General features: G+C 43.1%; 1 protein-coding gene across 1 annotated transcript in view; it reads left to right on the top strand.

Moving 5' to 3' along the window:
• Window positions 1–27,847, top strand: part of nlgn2b (neuroligin 2b) — a 60,539-nt gene that overhangs the window by 9,451 nt on the left and 23,241 nt on the right. The window contains exons 2-3 of the mRNA XM_056397832.1: window positions 15,484–16,230; window positions 23,257–23,310. Coding sequence (XP_056253807.1) covers window positions 15,714–16,230; window positions 23,257–23,310 — 571 coding nt within the window. The 5' untranslated portion in view covers window positions 15,484–15,713. The remainder of the gene's footprint in view (window positions 1–15,483; window positions 16,231–23,256; window positions 23,311–27,847) is intronic.

Genomic DNA, 27,847 nt, shown 5'->3' with positions numbered 1-27,847 from the left:
CTGGGGCTGAGCACAGGAGCAGCATGTATCTATAGGACCAGCTGCATGACATGATTGTATTTCCCATTATTGTGACTGTCTGTGGTCAAACATGGAGCAGCGGCTGTCTGCCACACATGCAGCGTATGATTTGTTTAGGCTTCTGTTCCTCCTTCTTCCTTCCTTTTCTGTCACCTGCTACATGAAGTTAAAAAGACCTTTATTATGGCTGAAGAAAAACTATTATAATATTGATTTGCCTTGTATAGCCATTGATCAATGCTTTCAATAACACCTTAAAATCCATTATTAATAACACGCGTTCTATTACACATCCCGTACATACTGTGTGTTAATGATTTGTTAAAGACGTTTGCAAACGGGGATATCTCAGTCACACCCCGAGGGAATTTCTTCAAATTTGGTAGAAACATTCGCTTGGAGTCAAGGATGAACTGATTAGATTTTGGTGGTCAAAGGTCAAGTGCATGGTGACCTCACGTTGTTGTGGACGCAATATATCAGAAACAATTTCTTTACATCTGGCGCAAACATTAACTTTTGGTGGTCAAAGGTCAAAGGTGATGTTTTTGGCCGTGTCTCAAGAATTCACACACCAATTAACAGACTTGATGGCGGAGGCATATGTACTGGTTTTTCCCTCCAATGCCAACAGTTTTATTGTCATTACAGTATCAGCACATGGCAGCTACACTACATGAACAGATTGTGTTTATGGCAGATAAACTGTAAAGTTACTTTTTCTCCAAAGATATTACATAATGAAAAGGTTCCTGTCAATCTGAAAACCTGCTCAGACTTTCTTAAGTGTGTGTGTGTGTGTGTGTGTGTGTGTGTGTGTGTGTGTGTGTGTGTGTGTGTGCGTGCGCGCTGCCCAGGGACTGCACGTGGAAATTAGCTCGTAGCTCAATCTGGTACGAAGGATCTTTCCTCTTTTTTTAGATTGGTGTATTTTAAAAAGGTTGTTATCCTTAAGACTTCAGTCCTGGTTGATTTTGCGACACCTATGGTTACCATGGAAACAGCAAGTGCAGTTTAGTATTACAAGCTGCTTAGTCAGAAATGCAACAGAAGAGAAACTGGTTCATCTGTTCACAGTGCAGCCTAATAAATAAAGATGTTTTCATTGTTTTAATAAAGAACTGAGTCAAGTCAGTTGCGGTTTGGTGGTTACCACGGTGACAAGGTGCAGGTGTGCAGCCCGCCTCCTGCAGCTTTTCAACAGCTGACTGTGGCTGCTCCGTTACTTCCTGCAGTATTTAAAACTCATCCGCCGTCACTTTTAATGAATGTTCGCGCTCGTCCTGGTGAGAAATGATTTGTGTTTCCGGTGGCTTCTTCACAATAAAAGCCACTCTGTGTTATGCCCGTTGAACGCTTTTAATTTGAAGCAGTAATAGTATAAAGAGTGTACAGTAAACAGTGAGGCTGTTATCAACCAAGTCAAATTGCTCTGGATTATTTCCTGCATCATTTCCTGTGAATCCCTCGTGTATCGGTTGGCGGTCTGAATCCAGCGTGAAGGAATCAAAAATGGGTTTTGATTTATGAAAATCTTGATTGTGACTTTGAGGTTAGAGGAAAAATGTAGTTGAGAATTAACATTTCCCTTTTTATTAAGAAAGTGTTGGGCAACTAAAACTCTTCATTTACGTCACTGCGATTTATAAAATGGCAAATGTTATTTTACTCATCAGACGTTTTCTTCTCCAAATCTTCATCATCTGTCTCACTTTCCCTCGGGTTTTCTAAAGTCTATCCAAAAATCATGGGTCCGTTTGTCTGAGCGGATCTTCATGGTATTCACACAATAATGCAACAGGTCCACTTTCCCTTTTTTAAACAAACACTGCTAAGAAAACAAGAAAAACAAATGCGTTCATTTGTTATTCTTCGGGATCCCCTGTCGATATAAGTACATTTACACATATAGAAACTCTCTGGTTTATTTTCAGAGGAAAAAGGGTGGTGTGCTGCAAAAGAGGAAAAACACTATGCATGTTATCCCAGCCTTTCTGAAAACACTTCAATTATTCATGTGTTTGGATACTCAGAACACAGCTGGACTACAGTGCATTACACCCGCAGTTGGGGGAGTTGGATTTTAGCAGCGGTGAAGGACACGAGCTAAACAAACGAAAGCATGCCAAACAAATAGACGCCGCATACGTAAAGAATGACAACCATGAAGCCTGAAACATGTTGGTGAAACCATTTTAAAAATAACTTGAAACATCTGCAAACCAAAGGCTAAAGTTAATCACGTTCAACTTTCCACTTCCCCTCACAATTTTTTCGAGCCATTGGAGCTCAGTCATTGTACCTCTTAACTCTCTCATGCATGGCATCTTTTATATCAGACAATTAAACATTTAACTTCACAAAAAAAAAAATGGCAGTGACACAGAGTTTACATGGAGTTTTTTCATGTTCTGATCTTTGTTGTGATTTACTCCATTTTTGGTTTTCCCTAATAACAGTGCTGAGCAGTACCGACCCAACAAATATCACTGTTTTAGACCTAATCAACAGCAATAATATGATGCTATGTGGGAAAATTATACATTTAAACATTTTACCAACTTGTCCTTTTGTAATATAATATTAATTTAAATTTGGATAGATAGATAGATAGATAGATAGATAGATAGATAGATAGATAGATAGATAGATAGATAGATAGATAGATAGATACTTTATTTATCCCCTAGGGGAAATTCATGAAGTTTATATAAACCAGAAATTAGTCACATGCAAAGTCATTTAAAAGGTGTAGCTTCCGTCAGGTTGTTAATCTGTTCAGCACAATACAACCAGTGTCATATCTGATGTAAAGTAGTGATTATTCCACACAGACTGGAAAAGCCGTATTGATAATCAGGTGATGATGATTGGGACCAGTGTGATGGCTGCTGCAGTCATAACTGTAGTGAAGTCAGAACCCTCAGCATCATTTCAACTCGTGATCCATTTTAGTGAAACACTATTGAAGTGCTCATATGGAGGTGAGAGGATGATGACAACACTCTGTCTGGATTCTATATCGTTGATTCACTGGAGGTTGAAAAGCTTTGTGAGCTTGTTAGCTCCGTCACTAACTTGACAACAAATTCACACAGACTTATTTGTTCTCACAGCTGTCAGTAAACCTTATATCTCTGTTGTAGAGCCGTTTACACTCCAACACGGGGGGTTTAGCAAAACAAGACAAACGTGACACGGCTAACAGGCTATGATAGCCTCCTCCATTTTGGACTCTTCGGTTCTCTGCTCCCTCAAAGGTCAGCGCTGTCAGGACGGCTCGCTATAACTCGATGCGCCAGCGAGCACGTCAAGCTCACCAAGTTTTAACTTGACGCAAAAAAAAGAAAGAAAAAAGAGTGAAATTGTGCAGATTTGTTTTGCTGCTGTGAGTGAATCTGCTGATTATGTGGATTCCATGATGACAACAATCGATTTCCCTGTGAAATGTTACTGTTTTAAATGCTGCTGTGACCGGACCTTTCCCCTTTACCCCCACCTGAACAGCTGCATCCATAAGTGTGCTGCAGTTTCATACATATCACGTGTGTCACTAATATGACTCTGTGTTCCCACCTTTCTGTTGCACTTCATGTCACTTCATCTGAAATCTCACACTGCTTCTCCAGCACAGCCCCGATCTGCCCACACTGGTGCAGTACCCAGACTGCAGCTGCCCTTCCCTGTCCCCCCACTGACTGCACGCTTGTGTAACAACGAGTATTACTGTGTCAATGTGCAACGTCAACCATGTGTGCTCTTTCCAGCCGAGCATCTCTCTGTGCTCACATGATCTTATGTAAGAATGGAGCAGGTGTGGCTGACATGTGTCTCTCAGCCACACTCTCTCAGGACGCTCCTTAAAACATATTGCACTGTCTCACTGGGGAGGGAGTGTGGGGGTAACAGGTAACAAGACGACCTCATCGCAACACGTTCTGACAACAACCAAATGGAAGTGGATGCTCATGGTTTATTTATGCAAAGGATGAAATAGAAAAGAGTCGGTATCAGAGCACAGCTCGGCTGGCTCGACTTTGTTGTTTCGATTATATGTTACCAACATGCCTGTTACTGTGACAACAGAGATTAATGGTTAAATTAAGCAAATGCACCAGTGGCGATCTCCCCTCAGCCACAGCTACTGACACACTGTTCTGCACAAACTGTAACTCTGTATTAAACAAATGATCATAAATTTTAAAACCACACAAATAAACAAAATATACAATCACAAAGACCAAAATAAAGTCATAAATTCAGACCTAATCAAGCTGCTAAATTGCACAAATCCTTCATCCCACAAATAGATGAACAGTCTGAAGACAAGCTAATTATTGCAGTATTGCACCCTTCATGTGGTGGTCTGCAGACGATTTCACAACCAGAAAACTGATGTGTGTGAAACTGCAGTCGTGTTCAGTGTTTTCAATGAATTGTGGTTTATTTAGGAGCTTTTACTGGTGTGACTGATTTTACTAATTGCATTAGTACTGTAATGAGATAGAAGTGCACTATTTGATAGATTCCCCACCCACCTGTGGTCAAACTATATGTTGCCCATATCTAAATCCGCCATTGAAATGCACAGTTCAAATTGTTTGATTAAAAGGTGAGTTTGATTCAACTGGAGTTTGCATGAGAAGATTTTAGCACCAGAAATCACTGAGAAAATAATTTTTTCGTTGTTGTTTCTCTGCGTTTATCTCCTCACAGACAATGTTGAATGGAAGCTTCATTGTTCACAGTTTGACATAAAGCATTCACTGCAGACGTGTGGGCTTTTGCTTCTACCACTTACCTTTCTGTCATCCTTGTAAACAATCACACCACATCCCCTCTGTGGCCCGTCTGACACCACAACTCGTTTAAGAGGAGAAAACGAAGAGCTGGGATTTTAACCCGGTGACTCTCACATTCCTCCCGTCGACACAGAGACACCAGCGTTCATATGACAAATGCAACAACTAGATTAATGTCTTAATCAGTACACAGGGCTGTTAGTGCTGACATAAATGTCCCCACTGCCGTGTAGGCCTGTCAATTGCTCCTAAAATCAATGTAGATGATTAATTGACTGAGAATAGCTTCATTAAGTAACGCACCCTTGGCAGGAGATGTGATGAACAAGACATTGGCTTTTACACTGAGTCCAAGACGGGTTATGCTGTATATATAATGTAGGTTGATATTAGTTCTGTAACCTGAAACTTTACAAACTACTTCACCTGACAAAAGGCAGCTTTCTCCCTGAATCCAATAAATCCCTGCAGTAAATAAGAGAATATTAAAAAAATATAAAAAGAACATCCTGTACTTGTTCAGATAAGTCAAGAGTATTGCCTCCTGGAAACAGATCTCAAATATATCACAGTGAACAGCCAAGCTGCTTCTCCTTTGACACCACTGAAATTGAATTGGTTTGAAATTAGTTGCGAGGGAAACTTTCAGGCAGGTTGTTTGGAAATATGCACGAGGCCGTTGGAGAGTACTGGGACAGTGACATGTGATTCTGCTGCAGCACATTTGATGGGAAATGAAGCAGCGGCTGTGAGGTTTAAGTGCTGTGTTTCAGCTTCAGGGGAGGGGAGGCTCGTATCTCATTTTTATATGTAACATCCAAACTGTGGGACACTGCAGCAGGATGTTGATCCTAAACGTAAAGAAAAGGCAACAGCAAACATCAGACCTCAGTCTCAACTGGAAAACTGAACTGAAAACCAGGAAAGCGTTTTGCTGTCATGCAGTAGGAATAAGGTCGTTGATGGACGCTCTAGTCATGTCAGTAAATCAGCAGCATTAATAGTAGCGTTGAACTCCATGCAGTTCAACATGTTATAGTTTAATCACATATAGATTTCATTAGATTTCCAACAGGCCTCATCGTTAGCTGCCAGGCTACATCTTCACCAACTGTCAGTATGGTGCAGCTTTGAGAGAGGGGATTAGAGGATGAGCTGTAACTTGACATTCAGCAAACCACTTAACCACACATGTCACCCCTGTTGCCTTCACCTGCCTCTATTTTAGCCATGACGTTTTTTCCCTCTGCCACAGCTCCTCTGCTCCTTCATGTCTTTTTTAAGCCACCCTCTTCTTCCTCCCTTATTTTGACCTCACACCTGGCTCTTTACCTCCGCCTTTGCAACCGCACACTTCGGTACTTCAGTTTGGCTGTGAGCAGTGTGAACACACAACCACCGAGAAAACACATGAAGAGATTAAATTAGAACTAGGGCTGCACAATTCATCAAAATCATAATATGGCAATAAGTAGCAGAAATGAAGCGTTGTGACGCTACAGAGACGGATCAGATTGTACAGTTTGGTACAAGGCCGACAAAAATCACATCATCATCATTTTTATATTTTTATATTATTTTCTGTGAAAGTCAAGAAAAAAACGATCATTCCAACTGAAATCATGACTCGTATCAATTGATTAGAACCAACTTGTGGTGACAAGTAGAAGTTTTTGGATAAAACTTAAACATATGACAAAATTTGAACAACTTATGAAACAAATGAAAATCAACTGCTCTGATATGTCTTTAGGTAAAGATCTGATATCATCAGTCCAGGGAACAAAGATTTTAAAGATCAATACAAACAGTATGTTGACATGACACTCATCATTTTGAAGTTATGTGCATAAACACAGAAGGAAAACATAAAAATGAAGCGGCCGCTGGCAGTGGCGGTTCCGGCTTGTGTGGTGCCCTGGGCGTAAATTCCTTTCATGTTCTCGTATTTCAACATTTCAAACCTGTTTGTTTTGTTGTTGTGGTTAGGAAAGGAAGATTTTTCCTCCATGTGTTATAAATAAAAGGTTTAGTGTAAGTGCAGTCGGATTCTCTCCGCACCACTGTTGTCTTTTCCTCAGTCCTTATGAATCCTCCTTCACGTCTTTCTTTGACCTCACGGCGTTTTCCGTCGAGGTCGAGGAGAAGTGGTTAGGAGAGGAGAGGATTCTGCTTCTCAGCAAGCAGAAACCTGCATAAACTACACACGGTGACATGGTGTCATTGAAGTGACGTTCAAATGAGCGATAGAAAACCGATTGCGTAAATTTTTATTTTATTTTTTTTGAGAGCGCCCGTGCCGACTGGATGCTGCCCTCGCCGGCTGCCCATGTCTAAATCTGCCACTGGCTGCTGGGGGTACATTTGTGGCTGAAAGTTTAAGTTGTGTGAAATCATTTATTATTATTAATTGAATTTGCAGAATACCGTTATAAACCGAAATGTGACTGTTGACACAGCAGTTCTGCGTATTCTTCAATACAACTAGCCAATACATTTCAAGTTGTGTGTAATATTCCTTTACCGGTCTGAGGCTGTAGTGACTTTTACTCAACACTGAGCTGGGATATGTTTCTTGTGCCACTGTTATAATATCAGTCCCGTTGCTTCTGTGGCATTTTCTTCCACCAAACTACGTCCTGTCCAGATGCTCTCCAGATAAACGAAGAGGGATTTGCCTGTCAGATGGATGTGGCTGACACGGCCAGTCATGAATTAGTCAGACTTTCACATTGCCCGCAAAATATTCATAACACACCCACATGAGGAACACAAGGCAAACGTTGGCGGTGTGTTGCTCGAGAGTCCTTGGACAAAGGGGATACACTGGAAAACACTGAAGTGGGTAGTTGTCAACCGATGCGCCGGTGTGTCTCCCTCAGACTGGAGGAGGCTGACGCCTGATGTAAACTTGTGCGATATTGTGGGGCTCCGGCTTGGTGTCATTACTTTTCAATGATCACATTTAAAGTAGGCTAAAGAAACGACTGGCCCGTGGCTACAGTCAGACTTTTGAGTTTCATGTCAGCCTGAGCTCCTCGGGCTCTTTTGACTCTCCTTCAGTCTAGAGCCAAGAATAAAGCTGATTGCAGTTTTGCTAGGGGGGCTTAGCGTTGTACGTGCCCGCCCGAGGACCGTAAGCTAGTTAATTCAATGTTATCCTGTAAATCTCCTTTTAAATTGCACCCCTCCAGACATACTTTTATGTATTGTCTTCATCATTGCAACCACCTTTTCTGTTTTCCCTGTTTTTCCGAGCTTGAAAAAAAAAAAAGATTATCACCCGCATCATTATTATTATTCGAATTTTTTACATTTAACAGAATATCAGGGAGACCGGGCGGCCATGACAAAATGGCTACGCTGCCATCTCTATTCAACTTAGTGGGTCATTCTATTCTTAAATTAGCATTTAGCTGGAGGCAAAGCAGCTGTCAGACTGCTCCCTCAAACTGTGTGTATCGCCTACAGACACCTATACACACGCTAACACAGCTAGCATTTCACCTAGATCATCGCTAATTAGTGTGTCACCAGATTGTGCACACTTACTTGGCTCCATTATGACACATGCGGCGTACAGTTACCGAACACACGAAGGAAACAGAGGAATAAAAGGTAGCAGCCCCTCAGAGGCAGCACATCTTAAAGGTGTCTGGTCAGTAGCTTGTCAACATATCTCACTCTGTTAGCGTGCTGGTGTGGGGAGTTGTTAGATAAAGGGTTTTCCATGTGATCTACAGGTGTTGAGCAGAGAGCACAGTGGTGACCAACAGCAACATATTGATTTTCTGGTCCAGCAGTGACAGAGCGCCTTTTGTATCTGCTCCTACCGCCTGCTGCTTTATGATCCCTGCTGCCGCTTCAATAACAGGCATTGATGCTTCATTAAGGCGCCTTTAATTGACTTCCACTTGAACACTTGCGAACCTTTGTTTTTTATCTGAATTTGTGTTCTCGTGTTGTTAATTATTGGGGTGAATTCATGGAGCAGCGGCATCAGGAAATACGGTAACGACATTTCATTTGTTTTTGACCTGTGTTTTAAAGTGAGCTCAGTCCGGCAGAGACGAGGTGTTTGCAGTCATTTCTTGCATTAATAATAAGTATAAAGTGATATGTCCTTGTGGATTTTCCTGCATCTTTCTGGCTGCGGTGCGATGAGGATGGGAAAACAGTGGCAGATGGAGCTGCTGTGGTATCTGATTGAGCTGCTCTCGGAGTCTGGAGAGCTTATGGTAAATAGAATAAATTGTGGGATGAAGCTCACGGCCTTCCTCCTCAGCACTAACGACGCAGCGGTTTTCCACAATTATGGGGTCGCCATGGAATTAACGCTGTGACAAGAACTTCCAACCTAAAATGTTTATTTTCCCACACAGATTAACCTTTATCTGGATACTGCCGTCGAGAACTGATTTTCTGCAGAGATTTAACAAGAAATCAGGACAGACCGTCTGGGAATGGGAAATAGGAGAAATGAATGTATATGAAAGCTCAAGGAAAAGGAAGTATTTGCAGACTGTGGTGTGTGTGTGTGTGTGTGTCACAGACCTAGTGACACTTTACTTTTAGGGATTGTGAGTCTAAGACAAAAATAATACTAAAAATCTGTGGTTTTAAAAATTTAGCATGGAACAAACAAAACGGTGTCAGTTTGCAAATTTGCTAAAAATGCAATATTTGTCCTGAGGGTAGTGCTAGGGGAAAGGCCATTAAAATTAAAGGGTTTATCCTCTTGGCAACATGACAATGCTCAACATTAGCATGGTTGCAACGCTGTCATTTGGCCTGAGGGTGCAGCTAAAGTAAACATCATGTAGTGTCCAAAATGGAGAGAGTTACTCCTCTGGTGAGCAAACAGACGTTCAGTTGAATTCATCTGAAGTCTGCTTTTGCACGGTGTGTGTTTTAGTGAAGAAGTGAGGTCGATGATACAGTAGCTGGCTGCAGCACATGAGCTGCCTTGAGTCACGACAGTCCTGCGAACTGCGACGTGATCGTTTCACTTCGTTGTGACTTACACTTTCTCAGGAGCCTGTTGCCTCCGATGTCCGCGGCAAATCTCAACCTGCCTGCTCCATATGTTACATTCTCATCAGCTACATGAAGATCCAGCTTTAATGACACTGTTGAAGTCAGCTGTGATTTCTCATCTTCACAGCTTGAAAGAATATATTACAAAATAAATATGTATCTTCTCAGAAGGTTCAACAGTAATCCTATTACAATAATCCTAATATGGTTTAAAGCTCGATTGACACAAAGTCTGCTGGATCTCTGCCTATTACCATCTGCAGCCCTTCCCTTGTCTTCAGAGGCTTCAGTCTTCATTATGTGACACGTCACATAGTTGAACACAGAAATGTTTCAGGGCCCTGAATGTTTTTTTCTAATTAAAAACACAGTTAGTGACATTGTTTTTACCAAATAAATTCAGACCTAAAATTAAATGATGACTTTAGTTTGAGTCTCGAAAGCAAATGAATCACACCTGATTGTAATTGACAGGAATAGGCTGAACCTGCCCCGTCAGTACCCCACTTTAAAATCAACTAATTTGCCCAGCACTGTAGGATGCCTACGCCCTGTTGCCTCAGCACCCTGTGTACGTCACGCCGGCGTTTCAGATTACAAAGAAACTGTCAGACTTTTCCAGTGGTGGCTTTTTGAGTAAATGAATTCTGATATAATGCTGCACTTCGCAGGAGTGGCAGCCATTTCTGCCCTCATCTCCTATTCCTGTATCACCCAGTGCACCCTGGCCGTCTGAGCGTGGGGAGGCATTGGGGCGGATTCTGGACAGCTTCAATGTCTGGTGTGAAAAGAGGATGAGGCCCTTTGGCTGAGTCTACATACGCAGCCTGACAAGTCTAATCTTAGACAACTTATTCATCTTACCCGGCCCATTTAAGGTCGAAGAGAACATTAAGGTCTCTGAACATCTGTTTTAATCAGAACAGCAGTTCTCGTTGTACCTGCTGAAGGAACCATTCCCTCATCCCTCAAAAAAACAGGCAAAAACAGCAGGTATGACTCCCCCTGTTTCCTTGACATGATTCCCATTGGCAGTGCCTTACTCTCACATCAAGCTGAGTGGCCATTTGTACATGTCTGTCCGTCTCATCCCTAGCCCCATACTCACGTGTAGTCGGAGCCAGGCTAGCTGTTCCTCCATATGTCTTTGTGCTAAGCTAAGTTCATATTTACCAGACACACATGATCTCATCTAATTCTCAGCTGTGTTTCCAAAAATGTCGAAACTTTTCCTTTACGCAGAATAATGTGACCGTGTGTGTGTGTGTGTGTGTGTGTGTGTGTGTGTGTGTGTGTCATCTACTACCAAGGAACGGACGCATGACCTGAGAAAGTGGCATTGGATAGCAGTAACAAACTAAGTTAGCTTAGCATCAGTAATGTGTTGATGTGGCACTTGGAAGCTCTGATAGCTCTAGAGACAAGGCTCTTTTCCATGTCCTTGAATAAAATTATTACTAAGGAAGCACTCAGCATCTCAAAGCTTTTCAGATTGTTAATTGCTTCACCATTGGTAGCAACCGAATCAATAAAGTAGGCCACTTCATCAGGTTCTCCTCCAGACTCTGGTTGTAGAAGGCAGAGCTATGAATCAGATTATTCCAGTTAAGGTGCGACATGTGTTGCCATAATTTATTTCCCTCTAAGCAAAGAGAAGACACCTGTAGCACACGTCGACTCTCACAGACGCCGCTTCGGTGAGAAGAATGACCGGAAGCCGTGCCCATAATTCAGTCAAGACACAGGACTAAGATTAAGATGGATCTACTTTCAAAGTCTTTGCATACAAACCCTAAATACCATCCCTTCCCATCACTGTATCTCGACACTGTTGGTTGCAAGAGAGTACAACATAGAAGCACCAGAGCTTAGTTTTATTTTTGAATTGAAAGCTCCCTTTTTCTCAGCGTGGTGACAGTAGATAGCAGACAAGCAAGTTTAGACAGAAAAACTCAGCACTCTGTTTCTGGCTTGCTAAGCTGCTTGTCATCCACAGATGTTGACTAGTGGAGGAGAGCAGCTTGACAGCTGAAGTAGCGCATGTAGTTTTAACACTCAAAGTGGAAACAGAGCAATATAAAATCCCAAGACAAGCATTTTCTTCAAACCACTCTGACCATTCCATTTAACGTACTCATAAAAATGTCCCAGTGGCAGAGAGGCATTACCTCCTCAAACAGCTCCAGCTGACAGGACTACCTATTATATAAAACACAACAAAAAACAGCTGACGTTACACGGTGATTTGTGTGCCGATTCAAACCATTTGATGTGTGAAGATGTCACGCTCCGTGTCACCTCAGCTCACGGATGGTTGACGTGAACAGATGTGGGGGGTGGAGGACGGTCCAGTTTGTGTCCTACGCACATGCAGCATCTGATGCCTCGTTGGATTATACACGTGTGTTCACGCGTCTGATCGCTGCTCATACACGTAGGGAGGCGAGCGGTGCTGAAGACACCAGAGCTATCCCACTCAGTAAGGACACACCGCCGCGTGCGACCCTGGAAGTACTGTGCATAGCGAAGGCGCTCTGACCTTGTGCTTGGGCTGTATGTTCGCTCACATTGACCAGTTACAACACAAGCACAGAAAGCTGCTTTAAAAATCACAATGTGTAGTAAATATGACAAATGTAAAGTAATGAGCAGCGGCAGCAGCTGATGTGCAATCCAATGCTAATCAACAGCTTTACACGGTTTCCTGTACGGAGCGTATTGTATAGTTATTGATGGGTGTGTGTCGGTTGCTCTTGCAGTATTTCTGTCTCCCTTTCGATCTCACCAGCTTCCAATACTGGATGTGTGTAGTTTGTGGGTGGATTGGCAGATTTGAGATGATACCGTTCACATCACATGCTTAACCACTTCCACGCCTGGTTTTCAAGATGGATGTCTTTCTTTCATTCCCCTTTAAGAAGCATTTTGTGATTCTGTGAAGAGTTAGAGGAGAAGATCGACACAGTTAAATGTCAGGCTACAGCCGGCTCACTTGGCTTAGCATAAAGACTGGGAACAGCTAGCCTGGCTCTGTCGTACCAGCAGCGACTTGAATCTCTTTTGGTACCAGGTGCTTCTTATTTTCCCACTGCAGACAGTAGCCCCTCAATGCAGCATCATTACTATAGCAACAACACAAAAAAGCTATCATGACGTCATCTTCAATGAGGCACACACATGAACAATGGAGGAAATCAAAGGACAAAGCCAGCAGCAGTGGAACAGAGCTAGAGGTCTCTGTAGAGGTCTTGGGGAGTAGTACTACTACATATGTGAGAAAATGTGTACAACGCCTAACTATCTAAATGAAGTGAGGGCAGGTGAGTTGCACTGTGGGTAATGTAGGCGCCTGGATTTGACAAAGAAGAACATGTGGAATAAAAAAAGACAGTGTGTGTGGTTCTGCTGCATCAGTTTTAAACTGTCCATTACAAGTTCAGCAGAGTTACAGGAGTCCGTAACGTGGTAACGAGTGCTCTGTTAACAAGTCATACCTCAAACCAAAGTGAAAAAATGACAAGCTGTGGTGTCATGAGGGATATATGCTATTTCATGGTCTATTTCTTGAGCTTCAGAGGAGCTGGACAGAGACATACTAGCTGTTTCCCCTGTTTCCAGTCTTTATGAGGCAAAGCTAACCGTCTCCTAAATGTAGCTTAAGAGACAAATGTGAGAGAGGCATCGATCCTCTGCGTCTGACTCTGGGCATGACAGCGAATAAACCAATTTCCCAAAAGGACAAACTATTCCTTTAAATGTACTTGGCTGGGTAAATAACAGTAATGCAACGATGAGATGAACAATTTGGGTAAATGAACACGTCTCCCTCATTTCTTTGCCTCTTATTCCAAATAAGTCAAGTGGCTTCTCTAAATCACGCAATCTTACCCCCCCTCCACCACCCCCACCACCACACTGAGTCTTTACCACACAGTGGAGAAAGTCATGTACTGTGTATAATTCACATTAATCTTTTTCTAAGTTGGATTTTCAGCTTGACTTTCTATGCACGCTAACTTTCTGTGATGAGGACTCAGGGTGTCCTGACACATCTCACCTCCTCCTCGGGATGTGTGGAGTTGTCACATGATGCAGGGCTTTAATGAGCTGAATATTTTTACAGTCAGCTTGTTCCTGTTTTGTCCTATAATGAAACAGAGCGCCGCTCACATCACTAGCTTTGAACATCCTGCAATGTTGCACACCATCTTCGCGCTCTATTTTACTGTCATCCCTTGTGTCTGCTGGCTGCCAGTGGAGTGTGGATATTGCAGGGTTGAGGGTGGAGGAATGAGGTGGCATTCAACCAACTGTTAGCGCCACATAAAGCCTTTATCACACCTAAACGGCTCTGTCTCCCAAAGCCAGAGTGCGATAAGCACTGCCCATTCATCTGTAATGATGTGGAAGCAAGAACCAACTGAACTGAGTTGAGAAGGAAAGGCTAACTCCGACACAGTGTGGATGGCTGGAAAGGGTGCGGGGGCCAGTGGGGTTTGGCTTGTTCACTCCTCAGAATGATGCTTTTATTTATTTTGTGTTCTCTGTGGGTTGAAGTTAATTACACGACAAGTGTTGTTTTACACTTCAAAGTACTGTAGTTATCTGGAAGATGAAAATATGAAGCAGGGGCCACATTACACCATGGTAATTGAAAAAGTTTCCCTTTGGACTGCAAATTAAGTTTTTGCAACCAGACCAAATATTCTTAGACACTTCACCCTGCCTTCACATGCTCATTGTGAGCTTCTCATCTGAAGTAATAATCGCAAAGCCCATGAGCTCCCAAGTTCAACTCCTAAATTCGAAACCAGTGTTTCCAATATTTCTGATAGCAGGCAGAGTATTAATCATAGTAATGGACCATAACTTTGTTAAATTTACTGGCCTGATAGTCTGTGTTTGGCTCTCTCCACAGTTGCGCCCCTGTTGTGCCGGGGGTGATGTGATCACTACTTTGCAGCTCTGAATGCAGCTGTGTGTTTGGGAAACATGACACGAGCTGCTCCTGCAGATGTGCTGTACATGGTTAAACTCATATTCAGCAAAGGTTGAATAGAAATGAGACACATTTGGATTCAACTGTGAAATGAACTTTATACACAATCTGGATACAAGACACTGATTCAGGACTCCACAGCTACTTATCATGAAGAGCAATTGTAAACGCAGCCCTCAGTTTAAGTCAGGATTGATGTTGAGGTCAGATGAAACTGCAGTAACACAAAAGAAAATATAAGCACACAGGAAACACAAAAACTACATACGCTCGAGTCTCTATGGCAGCAGCAGTAAAGTAGCTGGCTAACGTGACAGCTGGAAAGTGGATACACTAAATGCCCCTGTGTTTTATTATTCAATGAAAATGTATGCCATTAATCCATAAACACAACGCTTTCAATCAATCATCTTCAAGACTTGACCCTTGGTGTCTGTTGTGATAGACAGGCGCTGTGTCAGAAACGCACTGTAAAGGAGTCACCCGCAGTATCAGGTGTCATTACTGACAGTCACTTCATGTCTGTTTAAACCAGCTCGCCCTCTTCTGCATTTTTAAACACGCTGACGTCTTCCTTCACTCACACACTCTGACTCAAACCTGCGACCTGTCTGTGTCTTCCAGGTGTGACCGGCTCGCTGACTGCAGCTCTCGACCCATCAGGAGTTCTGGAGAGGAAGACGGATGAGACAGCAGAGTCTACCTGAGAATGCTGCCTGACCCTCCGCCTCACCATGTCACCCTAGGAAAGCTGTTAACCTGTCCCTCTCCACACACCCTCTTTTTGCCTTTGTTATCGCCCATAACCCACTGAGTTTGAGATCCTGTCCGCACCCAGCTGAAGTCCGACTGATATGACTAAAAGAGCCTTTATTTTGGACATGTTGTTTTTTCCTTTCAATGTTGCCAGCCACCAAGGCTTTGGTGGGAAGCATCATTACACTTCTCAGCAGATTGCTAATCACTGTCTGGTGTGGCTCTTGGGACTAGTGCTACACCTGACCCTCTCCTCATGTCAACGGGTTGACTTGAAACACCCCATAGTGTCCACGGGCTATGGAAAGGTCCGTGGTATCAGGAAGGAGCTCAACAACGAGATCTTGGGCCCAGTGGAACAGTACCTAGGTGTGCCGTATGCCACCGCGCCCATCGGCGAGCGTCGCTTCCAGCCTCCTGAAGCTCCGGGCTCCTGGCAAGAGATCCGCAACGCCACCCATTTTGCGCCCGTGTGTCCCCAGAATGTGCACGGGGTTTTACCTGAGATCATGCTGCCAGTGTGGTTCACAGACAACCTGGACGCCGCGGCGACCTACGTTCAGAACCAGAGCGAGGACTGCCTTTACCTCAATATTTACGTACCCACCGAAGACGGTGAGTGACACAGAACTCTCATAGTAGATACAGGAGGAGATGAACTTACTCTGCTTCGCTGTAAAAACAAGCTTCTACTTTTTAGATATTTTTAAAATTTCATATCTGTGTCAGTTCTTCCAGGAATAGTGTCATTTTGATAAATTAGTTAGGATTATATTCTGTGGAAGGAGAGCTCTTAACGTGAGCCGAAAGACACTCAGGAGATTACCAAAGAATATATTCACTGATAATCCCCTGGGTTTGCATTAATGCCAGTCTCAGATGCCACTGGTTATTGTGTGGATGCCTATACTGCAGCACAGTCACATATGCAATCTTTCTCCTGCTAATACTCTGTTAAGCAATTATATACACTTTACTTTTATTGCTCGTATTTAATTACTTTCAGCATTTATCAAATACTTCAAACATGTTCTAGTTCATTTTTATTCCAATTATCCACATTGTGACATGCTGCATTTTAACTCCACTTAACACTAATTTCTTCAAATCATCCATGAACATTTTATCTTCATCATAGTAATTGTATTAGCTTACTGACATTAACCTTTTGCTTGGGCGGTGCACAGTAAGTCACATGTGTTTTGAGTGACTGAACAAAGTGAACCAGTGATGTAGTAAATCAGTGACTCACTGACACCACTAACATTTTCTTACTTCAGCCAGTAGAAGAGGGAAATCTCCCACCGACATACGTCCCTGCATTCAGAGCATTTCTCTGGAACTGTAAAAAAGTATTTTCCTTTATTCTATTGTCTCTTATACTTGATTCATTTCTTGTTAATTTCTTTGCTGTCATCTGTTTTGTGCTTTTAGTCCTTGCTAGCTTTGTCCGCTTCAACTATACGAATGTTCACTCATCAGAGAAGAAGTGCGTAACATGACTGTCCTTGAGAAATGTGTTAAAACGCCAGTAACTTACACTGTGATTTGAATGATTCACAATTACAGATGTGATAACTCTTAATGAGAGAAACAAAGCAAAGAAACACAACCGCTCTTTAAAATATGACATTATACCCCTCATGAATATTCATAAACACAACTTCTTAATCAGATATTGAAAAGTACATATAAGGATCCCCTTGAGTATAAATTCATTTCCAGTTCTTCAGAGTGTGGCTCTGTTGCCCAGTGTGAGACTCCCAGCAACTCTTCACCAGCGGTGAGAGGACTGAAGAGGACGACGCTCAGTGAAAAGCAAAGAAACACCATCTTTGATGATCAACTAAAAACTCATAGATCATCATCGTCCGCCCCTCATGCGGTGTGGGTGGTCTTACAACACTGGAACAGGTGTAACGTTATCAGTAGTGGTAGCCGGGCGCTTCTCCTGTCGCTGACCTTCACCTCGCAGCTCCATTCAAAACGAAAAAATCACAGTTTACTTTTAATAGACGACCAGTGAGCTGGACTCACCTGCATGTTTTTATCATTGCAGGAACCTGAAGGACTAACAAACACACCTTCATTTATTGCATTCACACAGCCTGTTATTCAAAAACCCTTAACAAACTATGTTATCAAGGTTGCATCTGCAGTGTGACAGTTTGTTCTGAGCTTCAGACAAAGAGCTGAGTTTTTTTTAGTATTGGTAGCATGTGGTTTTCAACCTCAGTGACCGTTGTGTTGGGATGCACGTGTCAGTTTCATGGTCTGACTTACTCTTCACGCTTGTGTTGCATGGAGTGTGCACTGTGGTTTCTGTGGTTATGCTTGAAAATTACGGCTGTTGTAGCAGGGTAGAATATACCACTACAATATACATCCAAAGACTTCCTGGTGAAGGCCTCCCGGGGTGAAATTAGCTGAAAACTGAAGATCACCATGAGGCCAAACCTCCACCTCTGCAACGGGCTGCATGGGCGTGTTTCTAACATTAATGATCCTTTGCAGAGCGTTTGAGGAAGCAGGAAGCAGGTAAAGGAACAAGGATCAAAGTGTATCTTTGGAGGTGAGGCGAACGCTGCTGATGACAGTAAGCAAGGATAATGATGAAATGTTAAAAAGCCTCTGATTAATGGGCTCACCTGAGAGTATTCAAGAGCACATGTTTATGTATTGGTGCTGCTGCTCATGTATGGAGTCTAACTTTAGGATTAGTCTGGAGTGGTGCACAGGATTGTTGTCTTGTAACACTAAAGCTGAAGCCTTACGCCCCTCAGCAAGATTGTGTCAGTGTTTCAGATTCATTATTTTATTGAGGCTCCTGGAAAATATCAAGTAGCACTGGAGTATAAAGTGAGAGGGAATCACCTCCTCGTGGTTGTTTCCCTCCGCCACTCAGACTAGTTTCATGTTACATCCCTGTTTATCCAGAGTCATGTAAAATATTTTCCATTGGTGTGAAATTTTGTCATAATGGTTGACCTTTGACCTCTGACACCAAAGTCTGATCAGTTAGTCCTTCAGTCCAGGAGAACGTTTGTGCCAAAGTATAAGAAATTCCCTCAAGATGTTTCTGAGATATTGTGTTCATAAGGCCGGAACCATGTTTTGTGAGGTCACAACGACCTTGACCTTTGACCTTTGACCCCCAAAATCTAATCAGTTCATCCCTGAGTCCTACTGAATGTTTGTGCTAAATTTGAAGACGTTCCCTTAAGGTGTTACTGAGATATCATGTCCGTGAGGATGAGACGGACGTACGGACAAACTGAAAACAGTATGTCTCCGGCTCTGACTGTCGACGGCGTGGAGGAATAAAAACACACAGTCGAGTGATTTAAACTGTTCTGAATATCTAGCACAGTTTATGTACGTGAGAAGAACGGGAGCGCGTGCAGCAGTTATATAATATGTATGCTGTACACTACATATGTCATATGCTCGCCGAGAGGATGATGTAGAGTCTCCCGTGTTATTCCCAGGAGAGAAGGTGTGCAAATGAAGGAGACAGATTTTACATGTATCCCCGTCTGCTTGTCAGAATCTGTCACTTATTGTCAGGGGTCACTGCTTACACAAGGCTGATGCAGTCTCCAAGGAGATGTTCTGCCTAGTGTGTGAGAGGAAAATAGAGACTGAGGCAAAGTGAAGTGCCCTGATATCAAACACTACACTTTTCACGTATAACTGTTGTCACAATCCCTCGAATTGTTTACATGGTGTTAAACAAGCAGTAATGTCAGAGGTATGAGCTTTGGCTTCAGATGGGAAGCATCTCTCCATGACATGAAAGTAACTAACTTGGTACCAGGACAGTAATGGGGAAGTGAGTGTAAAAGGTGGATGTGGATGCTGTGTTTTGCTGCGTTTGGCAGCGAGGAGTTGCGTTCCCACTCACAGTGGATGTAGGTGGGCCAGGAGGAATTGGCAGCACAGATTCAAACACAGCCTGGATCTAAATGTTTTGTTGCCAGATCTGGCCTCAACGCCTTGATTTTGATACTTAAAATCTCCAGAGTATGACGTTAGGATTCGTCTTCCTATTCCACTCTAAGTTATGCCCCCTCTCTCCTGCTGTCTGTCCTAGAAATGCTCTGAGTGAACATATTCTCCATGTTATTCTTTGGACAAAAGAAAATTCAGTGCTTCTTTTCTTCCTGCATCTGTTCACCCCTCCTTCTTTCTCCTCTCTGAAACCATCCCTGCCTCCTCTCCTCTCTCCTCCATCTTTATGCAGATGGCGGTAGAAGGGGTCACTGTTCTGAATGCAAATGAGCTCCTCCCCCTCCCCTCCCTGTGCCGCTATGTAGCCTGCCACTTCTTCAACTCAATTGAAATACAAATAACTTTTCGGAGTAATGTAAATACACAAATGTTGTAGTGGACTGAACAGTGAGTTTTATACTCTCCATTTATCTCTCTCTTGCTTCCTGCCTCCTTCTCCAGTGTTCAGCCCTAACTCTCCTGTGTGGCCAGGCTGCGAGGAAAGAGCACTGTCTCACTGCGTTCCTATTTCCTCAAGACACTCCTCAGCCAAGAGCCTCAGATCCTTCATTTTTATTGCTGCTAGAGCAGCCATTTACCGTGCCTTTATTAAAAACCATATTTCAGGAGGCAGGACAGTGGAGGCCGGGATGGAGCTGGAGGCTGGGGGCACAGTAGAGGAGATGGAGAGCAGAAGGATAGGGCTGCATGTGCTGGAAGCTGCTGCCTGGATGCAGAGGGGGTTGAACCAAAGCTGTGTCTGACACCTTGTCAAGCAGACAGGCCACCACAGACATGACATACCGCAGCTTCATCCCGTTTGCTGCAATGAGGAAATGGAAAGGGACGGGAGACAGCTTGCGCTCTGGCCACTGGCTCACTGAACCGAAAAGAAACGCTGTTGACTGAGAGATGGAGCTGCATTAGGTCAAACAGTACTGGGACAAACCCAAGCTAAATGCTCCTGTGTAGGCCAACGCATTTCACTGACCAGTGGCCCATTACATCATGTGACAGAGCCTACTGGCAGGCCTCTCTGCTGTGGTGTGGGCTGCTTCCTGCTGTTTGTCTTGACTAATACATCATCGTTTTTCTTCATGAAAAGTCAGTTGTCAAAAGTCACGACTTAAATACGGCCGTGATCATTTATTTCAATACAAATCTTTATTATCCATTAGTCAATCAATAAAAAATCATCGAGCTTCTCACGTGTAAAACTGCGTTTCTCAGTATTATCTCATAGGAGATTGAATACCTACGTTTTCTTTGGCTCAGGATGACACTGTTGGTCTGTCCTCTACTTTGGTTCAGACTGAATATCTCAACAACTAATGGATGGATCAAGATGAAATGAAATGTGATCATTCATGGTCTCCAAAGGATGAACCCTCATGACTTTGGTGAACCCCTGAGTTTTGAATGGATGTAGTACTCAGTGGTTATGCCGAGGTTTCCTGCTGCACTGAAAACCTTAAATGTAAATGTTTTTATGTTTTTATATTTGTAGTTTTTCCAAAATGTGTCAATAAATATTAGATGGATTCAACAAAGTTAGCTTCATCCCCTCAGAATGAATTTAAATGTTTTTTTGTACAATAAATTAATTTATTATAATAGTAGCTGTACTTATTTTGTACTTAGAAGTTATTGTTAGCATGCTATCACACTAAACTAAGATGGTAAATATGTTAGCAGTGTGATTGAGAGCATGTTAGCATGCTGATGTTAGCATTTAGCTCAAAGTGCAGCCTCAGAGCTGCTAGCTAATCTGGACCTGACAAAACACGTCACGTGTTCACGTCTGGGAAACTGACATTTTCTGCTTTTTTCTGACATTCTATCGACTGAGCAATAAATTAACCACAAACCAAAAAATTTACAGATTATTTGAAAATGAAAATAATCCTGAACAGAGCAGCACCTCTCCGTCTTCCTCTGTTTTGTGTTAGGTCAGATGAAGTCTGATGATCCGTTACAAAGTGCGTCTGTCTGTTTGCCGGAGCTTATCCTCACATATGTTAATTCTTTATTGAGCATTAGAAAATGAATGAAATCAGAGAAGTCTCCATTAAGCGGCGAGGTGTGGTTTTAGAGTGGTGCTAAGTAGTGGGGAAGTGCTGACAAGACGGAGGGCTAATGTGCCTTTCTATCCATTACCGGCCCGTCTACCTGTCTGTTCTGCAGCCTAGGACCAACCACTGTACCATCTCCCTCTGTGGCAGGAAGTGCTCTCTGGATCCGGCGCCTGCATAGTGGTACTCAAAGGATGCAGCAAATCCATTCAGCATTGATCCTTTTCCTTTTAGACAGAAGATAAACATTTTATATCAGGAAACCATATTCATATAGAGGGATGGGTGAAAATGCAGTATTATAATTGTAGAGTGCAGCGATGCTCCGAGTCTCTTTTGTCAGGAGACGTAAAGTGCTGTGAAAAGGAGAAGGGTGTATGCCATCACTTCACTGTGAGGTTTCCAGCAGAATGATAGAAACTGACATGTCAGCAGCACACTGGCAGAGTGATAAACCCCTTGGCAACCCAACATAGAGTATTCTTCAAAATGAGTGACTGCATCGCCTCCCCACCGGAGAGCTGGGTGGGTACGAGGAGGATAGCAACAGATGATAAGGACACTGTTAACATGCTTTGTGTAGCTGCAGGTGTGTGAACATGAGTGTGTTTAACGGCGTTCTCGAAAACACGTAGACAGCGTCTGAGAACGACACAAGGTGCTGCACTAATTGTGGGCCGATGGAAAGCTCCGCTGACAGAGACCAAGAAAAAACAAATGAATGGGATCCTTATCAGTTCAGACTTACAGAGGTTGACGCGCCAGGGCGTTGGTTGGTCACTGTGATAAATGCTTGTTATTGGCTCTGCCCTATGGAGCATTTAACAGGCGTTACCATTAAAGCGTAATGTGGGGTTCCTCTCTGACCTTGGTGAGGGGAATCCTGTCACAAGCCTTTGCAGGAGGTGTAAATATCAAGAACAGCTCCCTCTGTGAAATTGGGAGGAAAGACTCGCATTTCAAGCTCGCTGTGTGTGTGTGTGTGCGTGTGTGTGTGTGTGCACGGTCACATGTATTCATAATGAGTATCTGTGCCTGCCTGCACGTGTCTATGAAGGACACAAAATGACATAAGCATAAATAAATGAATAAATAAATGATTAAATACATAAAAAAATAAATACATTCAGTGTGAAGAGTCTCCCTGGTCCGTGTTGGGACTTTTGCCTCAGGACTGCAACACTGGATACACAGCACCTTGGCATTCCTCTGCTTTTTGCGACTAAAAAGAGCGATGGCTTGATTCTGCTCATTGATTTTTCTTTACAAAGCAGCAGTGTGTCGGGGCTGATTGGGAGAAGGGTTGAGGAGAAGCGGCCTCCGGGGTTATTTACGAGGCAGTCCGTGACTGGATCCTAAGCAGTTAAAACAGATGAGTTTGGGGGTTATCTTTTCAGGAAACAGTGTGTAATCCTTGTAAACATTTTGTCTCCAGCTGTACAGTCACACAGTTGCAGCAGAGCGTAATATCCTACAGTTTTGCTATTTTTCTCTTGTAACCCTTTTCCTGTTTTTCTACAAATGCAATCTTTTTGAATTTTGTCTTTTGTCTCTCCTCCCCCCTTTTTCTGAACCATAGGTCCGCTCACAAAAAAACATGATGAGTCTACAATGAACAGACCAAGGGATGAAGGTATTTTAATTGCATGCTTCTTTTTTTTTTTTTTACCTCGTGCTCCATTTTTGGAACTCCATGGGGAAATGTTGTGTTTGTATCTGTGTTAATAATCATCTCAGACTCACCACTCTGTGTGCACATTACACTGTCCATTGTTAACTGCTTTTATTGGCACACAATTCACAAAATACTCATAGAAATAGTCTGCCATGTTATTGTCCTTCATAGTGTTATTGGGCCTTCTCCAAGTTTTCCTTTTTTAAGTAGCAAAGAAAGTAGGAGGATTTCTGCACGTATCTGCTGTTACATTTTCAAGTTCACTGCAGTCGAAGAGACGCTCTCACTGCTCCGTAATGATGCGGCCAGAGTGTATGCAGACAGCATGAGCATATGTTTCTGTATACATGCCCAGATGTACCAAGTGTACTGTATATTACATAGCATTTTGCACACATGGAGTGCATTACATCTCCATTTGTGCATGTGTGTCTACTCAAGCACAGTGCTATTTGTGCTATTTGGGTATTGAATTCTCTCCCTTGCATCTCTAATTGCTATGGTTTAAAAAGAGACAGATGTAGCTAATCCAATTGTGTGGTTTCTTAACGGTGAAAACAGAAGGATTCACGCAGGATTGTCGAGGAGGGGAGCAGAACGATAGAATAGAGATGAAAGAAAAAGGAAAAGCTGAGCACGGCGAGAGCATAGGGGAGGGCAACGAGGGGGAGAAAAGGGGGAAATAGTCATAATGAAGACAAGTGCATGATGAAATGACATTTATGGAGCTTTGAAAGTGAGAGAAATGTGGGTGGGGGGGGGGGGGGGGTGAGAAGGAGACGGGTAGAGTTTGACATTTATGCCGACACCTGATGGATCTGGACAGGATCAGGAGGGCTCGGGTATGAATTGGAGAGGTTCCCAAATACTGTTGAAAAATACATCAGTAGCATCTTCATTTTGAAAGTTAGTGGCAAGAACCTGCATCGCTCGGGTTTGGGTGCAAAAAATGAAGTGCTGAGTCAGGCCGAAAAACTTAAACGCCCAAATCAATCGAGATTTCCATAAGAGAATGAATGAGCGAGGACCACAGGACTGGGAAAGGAGGAAGCAGGCGGTTGGTATTGGGAGGTAAGACGTTACATTGAGGATGGATGTGGGGGTGGGGGGTTGGATATCGAGGAGGGGAGTATCAGGTTAGGTAAAGGAGAGGGAAAAGGAGGGGAGTGAATAATGTGCCAGTGTTTTGGAGGCAGGCAGGAGAGACAGTGAGCTCCTTGTTGATCTGAGTGAAACACTTTCACCCTGCGACCCTGCACCATCACCTCTCTGCTCGTGCTGAGCCCCGTTCACTCACAGCACATTCCCCTCACTTCAACACACACGCAATTCTGTTTACATCTTTTCTCTTTAATCTGGTTTCTTTTTTTTTTGTTAAACCTTGTTGCACAAATGTCAATCTTATGCAAATGTGATCTCCAGCTTGGTACTAACACCAGAGGTCGCTCAGCCGGACAGATGCCTGTATTCTCACCAAAATACCCAAACCGTACAAGTGTGCATCTTTTATTTTAATAGTAAAATCTAGAGAATTGTTCATTTTGAGTTCACCTGATGAAAGTCTAAAGCCCCAAAATGTTGTCAGAATGAAGTGAGGAGATAGTGAGCTGGAAGTTTTCTTCTTTTACACCACTTGGACCTTTTCCTATCCACCTTTCATTAAGGCATTGTAGGTATGCATGAGCTTTTTATCTTTTATTCCAAAATGAATGGATTTTTATTTCCATTTAGGGTTTTTTTTTTCTTCTTTTTTTTTTGGCTAACCCCTTCCCTTTATTGGGCTTAGCAAATATTTCAGTTTAAGCTTTGAATTTTTTCAGGGTTTCTGTGAAAGATTCTGTTATTGACAGTTTGAAAATTTGAAAAACTGAAAGTGAAGAAATAGTTATTTCAGTTGGAAAAGTCACGTAACAGAGACTGAGTTTAGTTTCATTGTTGTGCGCTTCACAAAGTAAAGGCCATGATGGACTGTAACTCTGTATGCCTCCATGTATTCTCTGAGGTGAAACAACTTAAAAGCATTCTCAGTCATGAGTGAGATATAAAGACCTCGAAGGGGCTGTTGTCGTTAAATGAACATAATTGTTGATGTTGCTCAAACATTACTGTCCGGTACAACAGCAGGGGGGGGGGGGGGGGGGGGGGGGGGGGGCTCCCTATTAAAGACATAATCTGTGGTCTAAATGTAAACCAATGACTTGCCCCACCACTTTTTAAAACCCTCCTGTCACTTCTGTCGGTCCTGTTGTATTGTGGGTAATGTAGGCACCAGGTTTTAACAAGTGGGAGGAATGGAGGTGTTTTAGTTCACATCAGTTCAGATCTTTATTGCCCGACAGGAGGAAATAGTTTCTGCTGCATAAAAGCACAAACACATGTAAACATACCGCAGTGTGACACATGCAGTTCAAACAGGGAGGATGTATACTGAAAACAAGGAAAAAAAAAAAGTGCTAACTAAGCTGTGTGGGGAATCAAGAGGCAGTGTATAATGGACCAGAACATATGAGATAAATGAAAAGTTGAACATAATCTTTGGAAACCTGTGTCTCTGACCAGAGGGCAGATGTCAGATTGATTGAAGAGAGGATGGTCTGGATTAAATAGGATGGATTTAGCTTTTTGTGTGATGTGTTTGACAGACAGAGCTGCTGCTCACCAATGATTTTACTCACGGTCTTGACAGGGTTTCCTAATTGATTCCTGTCTCGTACATTTAAATTCCCATACCAACAAATCATTGAGAAGTGAAGGACTGATTCTGTGATGGATCGGTAAAACGACTCCATCAGGCGCCTGTCAACATTCAAAATATTTCAGCTGTGCAGAAAATACAGCCTTTGTTGTTTTGTATTACATGTTTCTTCATTGTTCACAAATATTACAGTAGAATAATATACTGATTGGACCGTTAAAATGGCAGCTACATGTCACTGTTGTTTCTCTCTGAGGATTTAATTTATGGTGTGAGTGTTGCTGTGAGTGCGGCTGATGATGGCCTGCTGATGTCACTCCTCTGTACTGTCCTGGTAATGCCGGGATAATTGAACTTGTTTACATATCCTCTGGGAAATCAGCCGAGGTTCAGAACACACCAGAGAGGAGAAGAAAAAGAGCAGCATGTCGGCGTGTACGAGTGGAAACTCATATTTTTAGCCACCCTGCTTGTGTCGTTCGTATGATCCATGAAAGATGTCTTCGTGTGTGAAGCCATATGTGCCATTTTACTGTGTTCACTCGTGTGTGTGTGTGTGTGTGTGTGTGTATTGTGTGTGTGTGTGTGTGTGTGTTTGTGTGCGCGCGCGTGCGTGTGTGTGTGTGTGTGTGTGTTAACGTTCGACTGTGAGTGACGCACCCAAGTGCATGTGTAACCTGAGATTCAGGTGGTGATGCAGGCGGGTGTGCAAATACGTGAGTAGAATTTGTTACCACGGCAACAGGCATTCAGTGAGTCGGTGCAATGGAATGGCTGGTGCAGTTCTATTAGCGAGAAGCAGTTTCCATAGCGACTCAACATCGCAGCTGCCTATGCAAGAGAGTGTGTGTGTGTGTGTGTGTGTGTGTGTGTGTGTCTGTATGAATACGATGTGAATCCTGTGTGAATTTGAGTGTTCATTACCGTACCTCTCTCTGTACGACTTGCTCTGTAACATTTCATATTTTTTCATCATCGCTCCTCTTTTTTTGGTACAAACCTCCCGTCTCTGTCTCTACCCCTGTCAGATCTCTCACGCTGCCCTATTTTCATCTCCTTCCTCCCTCTGTCTTACCCCCCCCCTTCTTTATCTCTTGTTCTCTCCTCCTATCTCTCTGTCTCCCCATCTCTGAGTGCTGAAGCTCATCAGGGTAAACAGATGCTGTGGCTGTTATTTATGTTTCCACTTGGTCTGGCTTTCATACAAATTATCCACAGGCCCTGCACAGTGCAGACGCTCAGCCTAACTGGGCTGCACTGGCAGCTCTCTCAGCCTTATCCACGCTCAGACACTCAGACCGTACCACAGACGCTGAGAGAGAGAGAGAGGGAGAGAGGGGGGGGGGGGGGTTCAGGAGAGCGGCACACACACATGCTGACAGAGTGAACCATAGCAACACACTGATGGGCATAAAGACACCAATAACAGAGAGGGCCTCAGAACTGGCTGCACCATTTGCTCCACACATGGAGGGGCATAACAGTTTGGGAAGGTACCATCCCTGCACAGGAGAGGGGGATCAGACATCACAGAATAAAATATAGAGGATAAGCCCAGTGGGGCAGACATGAAATACTTGCTGCCAACTTAAAGGCAGTCTACTGAAAATGTTTCGTACTTAGTATCTTCATCTTCTTTTTTCTAGTGAATCTCTGGCTGTAAGAGATTAGAAAATGCTCCATATAGATCTTTTTACTAAGAAGACTGCTGCAGTTATATAAATCTAGAGCTGTCGGATTAAAATGGGGAGAATACCTGTTGCCTGTGGACGCTTAAGCTTAACAGGGATTCTTAAAAGA

Source organism: Seriola aureovittata, chromosome 15 (genome assembly GCF_021018895.1).
Source record: "Seriola aureovittata isolate HTS-2021-v1 ecotype China chromosome 15, ASM2101889v1, whole genome shotgun sequence".
Taxonomy (NCBI): Eukaryota; Metazoa; Chordata; class Actinopteri; order Carangiformes; family Carangidae; genus Seriola; species Seriola aureovittata.
Note: the sequence above shows the minus strand (reverse complement) of the source record. Positions and strands in the feature narration are given on the sequence as shown.